The sequence below is a fragment of the Macaca nemestrina genome, chromosome X (assembly GCF_043159975.1).
Source record: "Macaca nemestrina isolate mMacNem1 chromosome X, mMacNem.hap1, whole genome shotgun sequence".
Taxonomy (NCBI): Eukaryota; Metazoa; Chordata; class Mammalia; order Primates; family Cercopithecidae; genus Macaca; species Macaca nemestrina.
Window position 1 is genome coordinate 68832063 of NC_092145.1, and position 16681 is coordinate 68848743.

A 16681-nucleotide genomic window follows, 5' to 3' on the forward strand; every position below is an offset into this window, starting at 1 on the left:
GATGTAAATTTACATACAGTGAAGTGTCCAAACCTTCAGTGCTCTTAACTGAGTTTTAACAAATGATAAATCTGTATAACGTAAGCCCCTATCAAGATACAGAAATTGAACACCCCCTTTTTTCTGCCCAGTTATTTCCTCTTGACTTTACATAGTCTCTGAATTAAAGGTAAGAAAAAGGCTTGTCAGTGCTTACAGGACAAATAGAGATTGATGTTTAATGACAGCAGATTTCTCTTCTCAGTTGCCTGAAGTACTTTGTGTTTCAAATGGTATATGAGTGTTTTAAAATAGAAGACTGAGTGAATTACTTATATTTTCAGTTTTTAAAACATTATTTTGGAAAATATCAGATGTAAATACTTCAGATGTATTTTGTTAAGTATTTTATAAGGCAAGAGCTGTAGTTCAATGAAATATGAGGAGGTATGTATAGAAACTGAAGTGTAGAAGAGAAAGAAGGTGGAGATGAGATGGAAAAAAATCATGTAAATATTACTGTAATATAACAAACGTTATATTTAAAGGTGGTTAATTGGTTAAAATATCTATTAATGTACATGTGACATCATTAGACATCATAGTCTATCCTTACAGCAGTGGGATGCCATTTATTCAAAAATACCAGCATATCATAATCTGCCTTTAGGAAATGCAAATTAAATTCCTCTCACTACTGGTCTTGAGTGTTGGTCATTTTATTTTTAATGCCTTTATTCCTGGAAAATATCACTTATATGGCTTACTTTTAGAGTCATTGAACAGATTTTAACTTATACCAGTATATTTCACAGTATGCTTTCGGAATTAATTTGCTTACATTTTATGAGGGACAACACATAAGTTCATTTCTAATAAAATAATTCTATTCCCCAAAGGAGAAGCTGTGACACAAATAAATTGATATTTCCATAATCAAAAGATATAGCAAACACACGGTCATTTGCATATAGTTCCTGAAATATTGCATGCTGGCTTTGTCAGTGCTGGTAAGTCCATTTCAAGGATGTTGCCCTTAGTCCATTAGTTTGGATAATGAGCCCTATAAAGTACATTTATAACTTGTGGCACTGCAAGAAGATGGATTCTAATTTTCATCCTTTTATCTAGACACATTGAAAGAAGGTCAATGGAGGGTTCTATATGATTCATTGTCCCAACACATATCAGATGACAGAGACCTGATAATGTCCATGCATAAGTGTTTTCCTTATTTGGAAACAGCACTTCAAAGAAATCTTTCTGTGATCATCCTTTGAAGTAAAGTGGAAACAGATATTAAAAGAAGCTCTATCACATTTTTCTGTTTCAAACATTATCCAACACGTGATCATATAGCTATTCTTGGACAAAAGAGAAACAACGTTTAACAGAAAAATAAAAGCCCTGTAAAAGGCCTTTACAGGCTGTGAATGGTATAACAAGGTATTTAATCAATTTTTCTCTCTTTCTTTTCTTAGAACTGTGAAGGGGGATGGGGAGAAAGCCTGTTTTCTAAACAAAGGAAATGCTTCTATGTTCCTAAATATTAGGAAACTTCCGGTTACTATAATTCTTATCCTGACTTTATTCTTATTAATGGCATTCAAAATACATGTTTAAGTTGTATTCCATGTTCATTTTGTACTTCAAAAGCCCTCAAAACAGCAACAAGAATATATATTCTGTCATTTAGTGTCAGTTTTGTGTCAGAAAACGTGGAATTGTAGGCAAGTTTTAAATCTTGTCTTCACAAGAAATTCATTTTAGATTTAAAATTGGTAGCTGATTATGTTGTTTTTCTCAATTATTTAATTATTAATATGAACTTTTATGGTATGCTTATCTTCTTTATAGATGTAAAGCAATTATAGATCAGTTTGGTCAGAGAATTATCTCTGAGCATTTCCTCGTGGAGGACAGTTACTTTTCTGAGAACATGTGCTCACGTGTGCAATACAGGTAAGGCCCCCTCCACCCATTAGCAAGTGAAGGTAATTTTACTGACATTTCTGTATAATTCTGTTCTTCAGGTAACTTGCAAATAAATGCCAAACCAAAGATATATTCAATATCTTACTTGTTTTACAGGGTCTGGTATTAGGGGAGCCTAGCATAATTTCAACTCCTTTACTTCAGCTGGGGTTTGTCTGTAGGTCAGGCATTCTTCTTTCATGAGCCAAGAAAAGATTAAAGCCGAACTTGACTTGGTTTGGGGAGGTGACACTTTTATCCTGACTTAAATCTTTGAAACGTGCCTTCTGGTGGTTATATAACTATAAACGGAACTTATCCATGGAATCAGAATTACTGCTTCACTGTTTTATGCATTACAGGCAGATCTCCAGGGCAGTGCTGATTACAGATAGATCTGTCCTAAAAACAGATTCAGATCAACAGGTAAATTCAGTCCTATATATTTTTAATAAAAGTTGTATATATGAAGATGTTTCGGTATATATATACGTGGTGAACTAATCACTGCAGTCAAGCTAATTAACATATCTCTTTACATAGTTACCTTTCTTGTGGTGAGAACACTTAAGATCTACTTTCAGCAAATTTTAAATATACAATACCATATTATTAACTGTAGTCTTGTGCTGTACATTAGATCTCTAAAAGTTATTCTTTTTGTGTAACTGAAAGTTTGTACCCTTTGACCAACGGCTCCCCATTTTGCCTAACTCCTGGCAAGCACCGTTTTATTCTCTGCTTCTATGACTTTGAAGTTTTTTGTATTTCACATATAAATGCAATAATGCAGTATTTTCCTTTTTGTTTCTGGCTCATTTCACTTAGCATAATATCCTCCATGTTCATCTATGTTCTTGAAAATGGTAGGGCTTTCTTCTTTAAAGATTGAATAACATTCCATTGTTTACACGTACACACACCCCATTTTTTAAAAACCCATTCTTCCATTGATGGACACTTAGGTTGTTTCCAAATCTTGGCTGCAACGAATACTGCTGCATTGAACATGGGAGTGCAGACATTTCTTTGAGATACTGATGGATGTATATCCAGAAGCTGGATTGGTGGATCATAGGATAATTCTATTTTTAATTTTTTTGTAGAACCTCCATACTGTTTTCCATAATGTTTGTATAGATTTGCATTCCAACCAACAGCATACAAGGGTCTGCTTTTTTCTACATCCTCGTCAACACTTGTTGTCTCTTGTCTTGTTGATAATAGCCATCCTGAAAGGTGTGAGATGATACCTCATTGAGTCCTGTACTTTCTAATAACATTGTTACTAATTTAATCTACGTAGTAATATGTATAAATCAATATTGGCAAAATACAGCGTATTAAGCTATATGTACTAAAGTTTGAATATCCCTTCTCTTAAATGCTTGGGGTCAGAAGTGCTTGGATTTTAGGGTTTTTTTGGGGGGTTTTAGAACATTTTGGATTTCAGATTTTTGGATTAGGGATACTCGTAGTATTTTTTAAATGTGTTTTTAAAAAAACACGCTGGCAATAATGTAATGGCATTGGTTTCTTAAGGATTTCCATCCAATGGAACAAATAGTTGCATCTTATATAATAGATTTATTTTAGGAAAATCAGACTAAATACTAGATTTTGACAATTATTTCTGGGAAGTTGAAAATACATTGTTATGGGAAGAAAAAGAGAATCCCCAGATAATACATTAAAAAAAAAAAAAAAATCTGGGAGGAAAAGACAGTAGCCAACCCTATGGCAATGATTGTAAGGCCACTGTTAGGCCTGGTGTGAATGAATTTCCACACATATCCCCAGTTATGGTGTTTCCTTACTACCATTATTCATTTTGGTACTCTCTTCTTTCTCCTTACCCCCAGTTCCATAGAGGAATGGCATTATGCCTCTAATTTTTCCTCAGTCAGACCTCTTAAATTCCAGGGTACCCAGTTCTCCTTCTGACCATATTTTATAGTTACTGATAAAATCACCTTACTCAGTAGATGTGATTGTTGGTTCTGTATGCCGCTGCTAAAAGTAGGCTCCTATAGTTCCTTAAGTTGAAAGCTGCTGCTTATATAAAAGAAGTGTGTAAGTGGATAAAGTCAATTCATTTGTCCCAATTTTTATTGGTAATAAATGAACATTATATACAAAAAAGTCCCCCAAATATACTTGTTACATGTGTAAGTATAAATATTTTCATTAAGCCATTCAGCAAACAATGAGTGCCTTTTACCTTCCAGCCAGTGTTGCTGCGTTCTAAGGAGACAGTGGTCACTATGATAGCATCTCTGCTCTCAAATAGCTTACAGTCTGGAGAATACGGATACTGATAAGTATTAACTGTAATTCAGTGTGACAAGTGTGAGCATGGGCGTGTAGAAGAAATAGTATAGCAGCTATTATATTACTTACTCCACTCTCCTACAATTACTGGTTTATTATCTGTATCTCCCAGTAAGCTATGAGGTTTGTGAGTGGATCAAAGAGTGCCAGGGAGGCAGAAGAGTGAAGAGAGCAAATAGAGATAACTCTTGGAGGAAGCTAAGCTGTGAAGAGAGTAAGAGAGAGGAACTGGTCTTTGAAGAGGGACGTGGAGATGAAGAGGGTGTTTCTTTACTTTAAAAGATTAGTGTATATATTTCAGCTGATGGGATGAAGCCAGTAGAGAGGGAGAGGTTGAAGATACCGAAGTAAGGAGGAGGATAATTGATGGATCAAGGTCCAGGCAAAGGCTGGGGAGGCTAAAATTCAGAGAACAGGCAGAAATGTTGCCCTTGGATGGAATGGGAGACACGTTGAAACCAGAGGGTTAATACATTTGTAGATTTGGGAATTCCCATCTTATGGGTTACATTTATTCTTTAAATTATAAACAAAGTGAGGCCATCTTTTGAGAGTGGGGTGTGCAAATGTGGATAGGTAGAAGCTCAAGGAAAGATATAAAATAATCATCATAAGGAGTCGGAGAGTGTACTGTCTCATGGTCAAATTGCTGAGCAATGTTAATGGCCCAGTTGAATCTGAAGATCATGGATCTATAGTGGCATTAATCTGCCCCTATCCTTCCAACTCTTTCATTCTCTTACCTCCCCCCGCTCCCCAATCTGTTGAGATGTACAATTCCTCATTCCCTCTGTTTCTTTTCAGTTTATCTCCCTTCTGCCCTTTTCCTTTTCCCTATGCTAGACCCCATAGTAAATCTTCTGAATTGCTCTTTGTCTGACACTCCCAGTACCCATGTTGTCATATCCTTCCACTACACCCACAGAGGAAGATCCCATCCCTGAGTCAGGCTATAATCTTCACCTGGATCACTGATGGCTGCTTAAGAAAACCGTACAACCAGACAGACTAACCATGCCACAGATGCAAGGGTGCCAGCGTTATTCAGCTGGACCTTCAGCACACATCACCAGTCAGTTCTTCCACTGGCCTGACATCTCCCTTTCCCTTTTCCCTCAGTGCCTAATGCAGGTCTTCATGATTTTACCCACCCTGCTTATTCCTTGCTCCTCTCACCCCGCTGCCCCTCCCCCGACCTTGCTTCACTGAAAATAGTGAGGCTATCCACCACGCACAGTAGTCTTTGACTTCCTGTCCCACCACCACGTGTGTACTTTAACTCACGAATGAATCAGGAGGCTCCCCTCCTTGTTCAAAGCCAGCCCCTTTGACAAGTGCCCTTGACACACACATACACACACACACACCCCCACACACACCCCACCCTTTATTGCCTGCTCTCTCTCCTGTATCTTCAGCGTCTCCCCACTGTTGCTGGCACCATTTTGTTTTTGAACAGACATACACACACACACACACACAAGCAAGCATTTTCTATTTCATATATGCTAATATATATATACACACACACACACACTAGCATTTTCTGTTCTAAAAATAAAAAAGGAACCACTCCCTTGATTCTGTCCCCATCTCTAGCTATCTTCCCTCTTATCAACATTTTCAAGACAGTGTCTATACTTGCTGCCACCAGTTCCTTACCTCCCATTCATTTCTATGACACTGCAACCTGGTTTCTATCCTCATATTTCTGCCACATTTTTTTTCTTGCTAAATTCATTAATAACTTCACAGAAGTCAGAGCTAGGGGATATTTTTTAGTTCTTATCTACTGGGACTTTTGACAATGTTATTATTCCATTTCTCTTGAAAGTCTGTACTCTTGGCTTCCATGAAACTCTGCTCTTGTGGTTCCCCTCATGACTCTGTTTCCTCTCTACTTCGTTAGTGGGCTCTTGTTCCTTTACCCAGTCCTTAAATATCAGGGCTCCTCAGTGTTTTTCTCTCAGCCCACAGTTTGTCTTGCTGTAGGCATACTCACTAGATGACTCTCTGTAGTCTCATGATATCAATTCTGCATAAATCTTGGTGACAGACACTTCTATATCTCCCAGGAGTGTCTGGCCCACAAGCTTCCTGCTGGACGTCTGTCAAATGGAACACACTCAAAACTTAACTCACCATCTTCCCTCTGCAAATTGCTCCTCATCCAGTGTTCCCTACTTCTGGGAATAGTTCTGACATCCTTTCAATGGCAACTTCTTCCTTCCCTCTCTGACATCTCATCAACTTCACGTCCTTCAATGTACTTTCTAAAAGTTGCTTTGATCTGCCTTTTCTCACTGTTCCAGTTACGGGACTCATCATCTCTGACTCATAATTGGTCATTCTTCTCTCATCTTGTCTACTTCAAATCTGCCTTCTACATATCCTTCAGAGTGATCAGTCTAAAGTGTGTGTCCTGCTTGTCTTTCTTTGTTTCCTGTAGAGAGTTTTCTTCCTTCATCTTCTCCGCCCCCCCTTTTCTTTTTTTTTTTTTTTTGAGTTGTACAGTATAGATAGAATGATGGGACTTAGAGGGAAGAATAGGTGTGGGTCCAGGTAAATTTTATGGTATTAGAGGGTTGAGGGAGTTCTTTTTTGATGGTTTTTATCATCTCTATGAGGTTTAAGACAGTTAACTTCTCAGAGTTCAGGTGACGGAGGTACTGTAGTAGGAGGTTACTAATTGCATCTCAGTTAAAAAAAAAAAAAAAAAGTGATAGTTGTAGAAATCAAAAGAAGTCCTTACATGTTATTGCACCCATTAAGATACTTTTCCAATTATGGTCATGTTTTTAGTTATACTCATTTAACTGTTGTTCAACATTCAATGTCTTAGTGGCTACTATCTCTTTAATGCCAAAGTGCATTTCCTATCATGAACAAAGGGAGTTGAGAGGAACATGGAGAAATAAGTTTTTGAAACATTTTGAGGCCAGAAATGTACATAAAAGTAGGATAGTCATGGTTATCAAAATAATTTCTATTGTAAAATTTGTTTTAGGTGTTTCCTCTTTGGGCCATCACTGTGACATTCTCAGTCAAAATGTAGCATAGCACTTATAGGGCAAAGTGCAAATGCACTTTTCCCTTTTGATAAGTATTTTCTATGTGAGAGGATAAAATTTCCTGAGATTGAAGATTAGATTGAGGATTAGTATTGAAACTTTAGGATCTACAAAGAAACATTGACCTGGGCCGGGCGCAGTGGCTCATGTCTATAATCCCAGTACTTTGGGAAGCCAAGGTAGCTGGATTGCTTGAGGTCATGAGTTCGAGATCAGCCTGGCCAACATGGTGAAACCCCCATCTCTACAAAAAATACAAAAAAAAAAAAAATATATGTGTGTGTGTATATATATATATATATATATATATATATATATATATATAGCCAGGTGTGGTAATGCATGCCTGTAATCCTAGCTACTTGGGAGGCTGAGGCATGAGAATCATTTGAATCCAGGAGGCGGGGGTTGCAGTGAGCCAAGATTGTACCACTGTACACCAGCCTGGGCAACAGAGTTGAGACTCCATCTCAAAAAAAAAAAAAAAAAGAAACATTGACCTGAAGATCATTTAAAGTTTTTAAATATAAAGCCATCTAGCATATCATTAATGCCTAGGATAGTATACTACATATCAATAAATAGTACTTAAGAATAATTTTACATTTTACTTTTGATTCTGAATTCCTACTTTTATTAATGGAGTGTTTAAAAATTATTTGTTTTCAAATGTTTTGATATATATTTAGTTTGCTTGCTTCAATATGATTGGAATGGGTAACATCTTTAATTATTAGTGCTAGTTGCTGTTTTTAGCCATTATGAGTAATCAAGATTGATTTAATATGGTCTAATTTCAAACAGCAAAGTACACATATTTCAGAACTAAGAAGTCCTAATTGTATCCTTTGAAAATACAAATTGAATATCCCTTATCTGAAATGCTTGAAACCAGAAGTGTTTGGGATTTCAGATTTTTTCAGATTTTGGAGTGTGCCAGTTGAATGTCCCTAATTTGAAAATCTGAAATCCAACGTGCTCCAATGAGCAACATGCTCCAATGAACATTTCCTTAGAGCATCATGTCGGCAGTAAATTTTGGATTTTGGAGTATTTTGGAATTTAGATAATGGTTAGTTAACCTATAATAAGTTTATAGTAAGAAACCTATAGTAAGTAAGGATTAAATAAATATTAAATGTATTTAAAATAGTTGTTATCTATGAGAATTATGAAAAGATACATAAATATGTTTCAAATTCTGTTCCAAAATTAAATCCTTACAAGCCATATTTTTTTCAGACATCAAGAGATGTTTGAAAAAGATACTCAGTTTAGAAGTTAATAGCATTTTAATGTTAGAAGAATGAAAATGAGATCTAACAGCTGTGTCTGATACTTTATTTTTGCTTTTTAGATTTCCATTTTGACAGTGCCAGCAGAGGAACCAGGAATGTTTGCTGTTCGGGTCATTGAGTTATGTTCTTCAACGATGACATGCATGAAGGGCACCTGTAAGCATAGTGGAGTGGTTATTTGTATTTTGTGTTTGTTTAGGGGGTAAAGGGAGCAGCTATTACAGTTGTGAAGGTGCTATTTACAGAGATTTTCTCGCTTTTTTATTATTCACAGTTTTTGTTTATACAAAATATGGTTATAGAGTAAGTCATTTCATACCATCCCCTTACCTGTAAACATTTCAGTGGCTAAATCTTCACAGGCTTAATGTTTTAGTTCTCCAGTGAAGGAATTTTATGACTTTCAATTCTAACTTTTATTTAGCTTATTGGAAACCTGGTTGCATAACATTTTTTTTTTTTACTGCTAATTGTTTTTTCTTTACTTTCTGTCTTAGTCCATGTGAGCTGCTATGAAAAAATACATTAGACTGGGTAACTTATAAACAATAGAAATTTATTGCTCACAATTGTAGAGGCTGGAAAGTCCAAAATCAAGGTGCCAGCCGATTCAGTGTCTGATGAGGACCTGTTCCTCATAAGTGACACCTTCTGTGTGTCCTCATATGGGCAAGGGAGTAAAAAAGCTTCCTTGAAGCCTTTTGTAAGAACACTAATCTCATTTATAAGGGCAGAGCTCTTGTGACCTAACCATCTTCCAAAGGCCCTACCTTTTAATACTTTTGCATTGTGGGCCTACTTGAGGTATTAAGAGGTAATACTTTTGCATTGCATATGTCAACATATGAATTGTGGGGAGACACATATATACAAACCATAGCACTTTGAATTCTAAATTCTAAATCCAAGTACTGAACTTTTTTCATGTATAAATTTTCCATTTATTTTGTTTTTTTATGAGACTAAAGTTAAGGACTACTTTACCTGCTCTTTCACTTATATGTTTCAAAATTTTTGTTTCCAGCAGCATTAGATATCATGCATTCTACAACATACTTCTTGATATTTCAGTAAATAGGAGTCAATAAGTATACATTATACATCACTGTGCCTAGACCTAAGCTATGTACTATAAGTATTAGAAGCAGAAGGTGAGATGCCTGATTTGAAATGTTCATAATTGTTCTTACTGCTCACCTAATGGAACAAGACAATTTATTTATTAACTGAGTACGACATATTGTGCTAGGCATTTCATGGTACGTAAAGATGAGTAAGATAACCCCTGACCATAGGGGATTCACAGTCTAGTTGAACAGATAAAACAAGCACAAAAGTAGCTGGCAGACGCAAAATATGAGAGGTACCAACAAACAGTGTACTCTGGGGATTCATAGGAGGGAGACATAATATCATTAACTAGAAAAATAGTTTTTGATCCTGTAAACGTGTTGCTCAGATTGTTACGTGAATTCTGAGAAGCAAAAAGAACTAATATGGTTTTGCGTGGTCACAAGGAAAACTTCAGTGGGGAAATGTAGAGCTACTACTTAAAAATGGAAAGTCTGATGCCAGCAGAGAGGGTTAAGAAAACTTTTCAACATTGCTATAATCCTAAACTTCCTTTGGAAAAGTAGCTCAGAGGACCATTTCTCCTTTTATAGTGTATTAGTTGGTTTTCATGCTGTTAATAAAGACATACCCGAAATTTGGAAGGAAAAGAGGTTTAATTGGAATCACAGTTCCACATGGCTGGGGAGGTCTCAGAATCATGGCAGGAGGTGAAAGGCACTTCTTAACATGGCGGTGGCAAGAAAAAAATGAGGAAAAAACAAAAGCAGAAACCCCTGATAAACCCATCAGATCTCGTAAGACTTATTCACTCTCATGAGAATAGCGTGAGAAAGACCAGCCCCCATGATTCATTTACCTCCCCCCGGGTCCCTCCCACAAGACGTGGGAATTCTGGGAGATACAATTCAAGTTGAGATTTCAGTGGGGACACAGCCAAACCATATCATTCCACCTCCAGCCCCTCCGAATCTCATGTCCTCATATTTCAAAAGCAATCATGCCTTCCCAAGAGTCCCCCAAAGTCTTATTTCAGCATTAACTCAAAAGTCCACAGTCCAAAGTCTCATCTGAAACAAGGCAAGTCCTATCTGCCAATGAGCCTGTAAAATCAAAAGCAAGTTAGTTAACTTCCTAGATACAATGGAGGTCTAGGTATTGGGTAAATACAGCCATTCCAAATAGGAGAAATTGGCCAAAACAAAGGGTTTACAGGCCCCATGCAAGTCCAAAATCCAGCGGGGCAGTCACATTTTAAAGCTCCAAAATGATCTCCTTTGACTCCAGGTCTCTCACATCCAGGTCACACTGATGCAAGAGGTAGGTTCCCTGGTCTTAGGCAGCTCTGCCCCTGTGGCTTTGCAGGGTATAGCCTGCCTCCTGGCTGCTTTCACAGGCTGGCGTTGAGTGTCTGCAACTTTTCCTGATGCAACCAGTTGGTGGATCTGTCATCATTCTGGGATCTGGAGGGCAGTGGCCCTCTTCTCACAGTTCCACTAAGGCAGTGCCAGAATAGAGACTCTGTATGGGGGCTCCAACCCTACATTTCCCTTCCACAGTGCCTTAACAGAGGTTCTCCATGGGGGCGCCACCCCTCCAGCAGCCTTTTGCCTGGGCATTCAGGCATTTCCATACATCTTCTGAAATCGAGGTAGAGGTTCCCAAACCCCAGTTCTTGACTTCTATGCACCACAGGGTCAACACCACATGGAAGCTGCCAAGGCTTGGGGCTTGCACCCTCTGAAGCCACAGCCTGAGCTCTACGTTGGGCCCTTTCAGCCACTGCTGGAGTGACTGGGACACAGGATACCAAGTTCCTAGGCTGCACACAATATGCAGGAGGTGGCCCATGAAACCACTTTTTCCTCCTGGGCCTCTAGGCCTATGATGAGAGAGACTGCAGTGAAGGTCTCTGACGTGGCCTGGAGATATTTTCCTCATGGTCTTGGTGATTAACATTAGGTTCCTTGCTACTTATGCAAATTTCTGCAACAGGCTTGAATTTCTCTTCGAAAAATATGTTTTTCTTTTCTACTTCATTGTCAAGCTGCAAATTTTGTGAACGTTTATGCTCTGTGTCCCATTTAAAATGGAATGCTTTTAACAGCACCCAAGTCACCTTTTGAATGCTTTGCTGCTTAGAAATTTCTTCCACCAGATACCTTAAATAATCTCTCTCAAGTTCAAAGTTCCACAGATCTCTAGGGTAGGGCCAAAGTGCCACCAGTCTCTTTGTTAAAACATACCAAGAATCACCTTTACTCCAGTTCCCAACAAGTTCCTCAGCTCCATCTGAGACCACCTCAGCCTGGACCTTATTGTTCATATCACTATCAGCATTTTTATCAATGCCATTCAACAGGTCTCTAGGAGGTTCCAAACTTTCCCACATTTTCTTGTCCTTCTGAGCCCTCCAAATCATTCCATCCTCTGCCTGTTAACCAGTTCCAAAGTCACTTTTACATTTTCGGGTATCTTTTCAACAATGCCCCACTCTACTGGGACCAATTTACTGTGTTGGTCTGTTTTCATGCTGCTGATAAAGACATACCTGAAACTGGGAAGAAAGAGGTTTAATTGGACTTACAGTTCCATAGGCTGAGGATGCTTCAGAATCATGGCAGGAGGCAAAAGGCACTTCTTACATGGCAGCAGCAAGAGAAAAATGAGGAAGAAGCAAAAGCAGAAACCCCTAATAAACCCATCAGATCTCATGAGACTTACTCACTATCATGAGAATAGCATGGGAAAGACCAGCCCCCGTGATTCAGTTACCTTCCACTGGGTCCTTCCCACAACACGTGGGAATTCTGGGAGATACAATTCAAGTTGAGATTTGGCTGTGGACACAGCCAAACCATATCATATAGTGATTTGTGCTACAGGAAAATCTTAACCATGACAGTTGTTATTTTCTATTATTACTTTAACTATTTTTCATGTCTTTTTATCTGTGTTAGCTTCTTAGATATAAAATAAAACTGCACCTGTTATGATTTTTGTAATTTGTATTTATTTTATGTTTGTGAATTTACTTTTTCAAATTTCCATTTTTAGTTTAGATTCACGGAGTATATGCACAGATTTATTACAAGGGTATATCACATGATGCTGAGGTTTGGTCTTCTGTTTATCCTGTCACTCAGATAGTGAACATAGTACCCAATAGAAGTTTTTCAGCCATTTCTTCCCTCCCTTCCTCCTTTTGGAGTCTTCAGTGTCTGTTGTTCCCATCTTTATGTCCATGTGTACCCCAGATTTAGCTCCCACTTATAAGTGAGTTCATGTAATATTTGGATTTCTATTTCTGTGTTAATTCACTTAGGATAATGGCCTCCAGCTGCAGCTGCATCCATGTTGCTGCAAATGACATGATTTTGTTTGTTTTTTATGACTGCATAGTATCCCATGCTGTATATGTACCGCATTTTTTTAATCCAGTCCACTGTTGATTGGCAGCTAGGTTCCATGTCTTTGCTCGTGAATAGTGCTGTGATGAACATGGGAGTGCATTTTTTTTTTCTTTGTGAAATGCTTTATTTTCTTTTGGTTATATACCCAGCAGTGGGATTGCTTGGTTGAATGGTAGCTCTGTTCTAAGTTTTTAGAGAAATCTCCAAACTGCTTTCCACAGTGGCTGAACTAATTCACATTCCTGCCAACAGTGTATAAACATTCCCTTTTCTCTGCAGCCTGGACAGCATCTGGTATTTTTTGAATTATTAATAATAGCCATTCTGACTAGGGTGAGATGGTGTCTCTTTGTAGTTTGATTTGCATTTCTCTGATTAGTGATGTTGAGCATTTTTTCATATGTTTGTTGGCCACTTATATCTCTTCTTTTGAGAAGCGTCTGTTCAAATCCGTTGCGTACTTTTTAATGGGATGGTTTTATTCTTGTTGATTTAAGTTTTTTATAGCTTTTGGATATAAGTTGTTTGTTGGATGCATAGTTTTTGAATATTCTCTCCCATTCTATAGTTTATTTGTTTACTCTTTTGATAGTTTCTTTTGTTGTGTACACGCTTTTTAGTTTAATTAGGTCCCATTTGTCAATTTTTGTTTTTGTTGCAATTGCTTTTGAGGACTTGGTCATAAATTGTAAATAGCCTTCATAAATTGTTTTGTAAATTATTTTTCCGTTTGTCATATTTTAATATCCCCAGTCTAATAATTCATGTTCACTGTTGATAATTTGGAAGATACAAAAAAGAAAAGTTACTATATCATTACAAAAAAGAAAAGTTACTATATCATTACTACCAAGTAATGATAAATACCCTTGGTGTATGATTCTTTGTCCTTTTTTCTTTGTATGGGCATGCACATGTATTTTCATAAAATGCAGTATTGTTTTATGTACTGTTTTATAATATGTTTTTTAATAAATGTAGTACGAAAATGTTTTTGCATGTCTGTGATAGCATTTTCAGTTATTTTGGTTATGCCATTTAAACTGAAGTGAGACCTCAGTTTTTTCAGTGGTGCTTGGCAGGAGTAGAGGAATTATTGTCCCAAAGTTTTCTGTCTTGCTAAGATACTCTTTCCTGGTCTTTTGCTAGAGAGTGTAGGTTTTTGTTGGGGCTTTTAAAATCTGAGTCCATTGGTGTTTCCAGTTGTCAGTTTCTATGGCTCTCACTTGGAGATATATGGTACAAAAGAAAACCCAGGGGACTCTGCCATTTTGCTCTTTTGGTCTCAAGTTCTCTAACCGGTCTGCTTTCTTCGTTCCAGTTTTCAGAGTCTTGCTATGTTGGTTTTATATATTATGTCCAAGATTTTTAGCTGTACTCAGGAAAAACCAGGATAATCTCCTTTATTCTTTCTGGATGTGGAAGTCTCAAAGTGCCCCCAAAGTTATACCGACTTACACATCCAATGGCAGTTTGTAAACAAACATGTCTGTTTTCTTCAAAGCTTCAAGAGCACTGAGTGTTCTTATCAAAACTCCTTTGCCAGTTTGAAAATTGAAATATTGTGTTTAAACTTGCATTTAATAACTCATAAAGTTATGAGTTATGAGCTGTACTTCGGCCCCTTTTAGCCATGACTAGAGCAGCTGGGATGCAGGGCACCACATCCTTAGACTTCACACAGCAGGGGGTCCCTGGACCTGGCCCATGAAGCCATTTTTTTCCTCTTAGGCCTCCAGGCATGTGATGGGAGGGGCTGCCGCCAAGGTCTCTGACATGGCCTAGAGACATTTTCACCATTGTCTTGGTGATTAACATTTGACTCCTCATTACATATACCAATTTCTACAACCAGCTTGAATTTCTCCTCAGGAAATAGGTTTTTCTTTTCAATCTCATTGTCAGGCTGCAAATTTTCCAAACTTTTATGCACTGTTTCCCTTTCAGAACTGGATGCCTTTAACAGCACCCATGCCGCCTCTTGAATGCTTCACTGCTTAGAAATTTCTTCCACCAGACACCCTAAATCATCTCCCTTAAGTTCAGAGTTCCACAGATCTGTAGAGCAGGAGCAAAATGCTGCCAGTCTCTGCTAAAACATAACAAGAGTCACCTTTACTCCAGTTCCCAACAAGTTCCTCAGCTCCATCTGAGACCACCTCAGCCTGGATTTCATTGTCCATATAATTATCAGTGTTTTGGTCAAAGCCATTAAACAACTATCTGTGGAGTTCCAAACTTTCCCACATTTTCCTGTCTTCTTCTAAACCCACGTCTCCCTGTTACCCAGTTCCAAAGTTGCTTCCACATGTTCAGGTATATTCTCAGTAGCGCCTCACTCTAATGGTACCAGTTTACTGTATGAGTTCATTTTCGTGCTGCTGATAAAGATACCGGAAACCGGGCCATTTACCAAAGAAAGGGGTTTATAATGGACTTACAGTTCCACGTGGCTGGGGAAACCTCACAGTCATGGTGGGAGTCAAGGAGGGGCAAGTCACGTGTTACATGGATGGCAGCAGGCAAAGAGAGAGAGCTTGTGCAGGAAAACTCCCCCTTATAAAACCATCAGATCTCTTGAGACTTATTCACTATAACGAGAACAGCATAGGAAAGAGCTGTCTCCATGATTCAGTTACCTCCCACTGGTTCCCTCCCACAACATGTGGGAATTCAAGATGAGATTTGGGTGGGGACACAGCTGAACCATATCACCATAGCTTAATCAGTTTATCAGTACAAAACTAGACAAAGGGACTGGGTTTGGTTTTTTAGTCTTAATAGTAAGGCTTACACCAGGAAGGTTGGCTGAGAGAGTTAAGTTTCAATTTATTATTTATACTATGCCTTGTTCCCAATAAAAAGAGAAGTTAATGTTCATTTAAAAATCTTGTATGCATTCTTTTTACAATAACATTCATTACTGGAGTAGTGCTATAATAGAGTTAATGTTTAATGTGTAATATATAACAAGACTTAAGAAATACACTGAGATAGAAACTGATATTTTTATCATTCACTTGCTCTTATTAAAGCTTAGATTCTTTTTTTTCTCCTTCTTTTTTAATGCTTTTTGCCTGTTCATAGACATTCAAGAACAATTTGTAACTTGGACGTTAAAGGTCTTTAATGGTGTATTTTCCTGCTGCTGCCCTAATTGAGAGTCATTGACGTCACAGATAGTTGCAAGTTGTTCTGTTCTCAGTCTGTCTTCTGAAACAACTAGCCTTATAATCTCATAGAAGGCTTTAAACCACCTTTTTCTTTTCTATTGGTTTCTTTCTGTTTCAAGTCAGAAAAAAAGAAAAGAAGCAAATATACCCTGTGTTTATTTTATGTATCCAAACCTGTTTGTAACTCATTTATTTTTCTCTTTTTAAGCTCCCCCAACTATGAGCAAATTATTTAGTTTAGAATGTTACACAGTCATTTCTCTTTCCTAACTACTTTTACTTTCAAATCTCTTTTAAGGGTTTTGACTTTCCTATACCTTTTGAATAAAGCATCTCCTGAGCACAATGGAACATGTTTTAAAATTCACATA

The 16681-nt window shown here is 37.6% G+C and overlaps 1 protein-coding gene across 8 annotated transcripts in view; it reads left to right on the forward strand.

Annotated features, from left to right (window-relative positions):
• LOC105488015 (CHM Rab escort protein) overlaps positions 1–16681 on the forward strand; it is a 191270-nt gene that overhangs the window by 149984 nt on the left and 24605 nt on the right. For all 8 annotated transcript variants that reach the window (XM_011751662.2, XM_011751660.3, XM_071088994.1 and 5 more), the window contains 3 exons: positions 1837–1941; positions 2316–2379; positions 8713–8809. In XM_011751662.2, coding sequence (XP_011749964.2) covers positions 1837–1941; positions 2316–2379; positions 8713–8809 — 266 coding nt within the window. The remainder of the gene's footprint in view (positions 1–1836; positions 1942–2315; positions 2380–8712; positions 8810–16681) is intronic.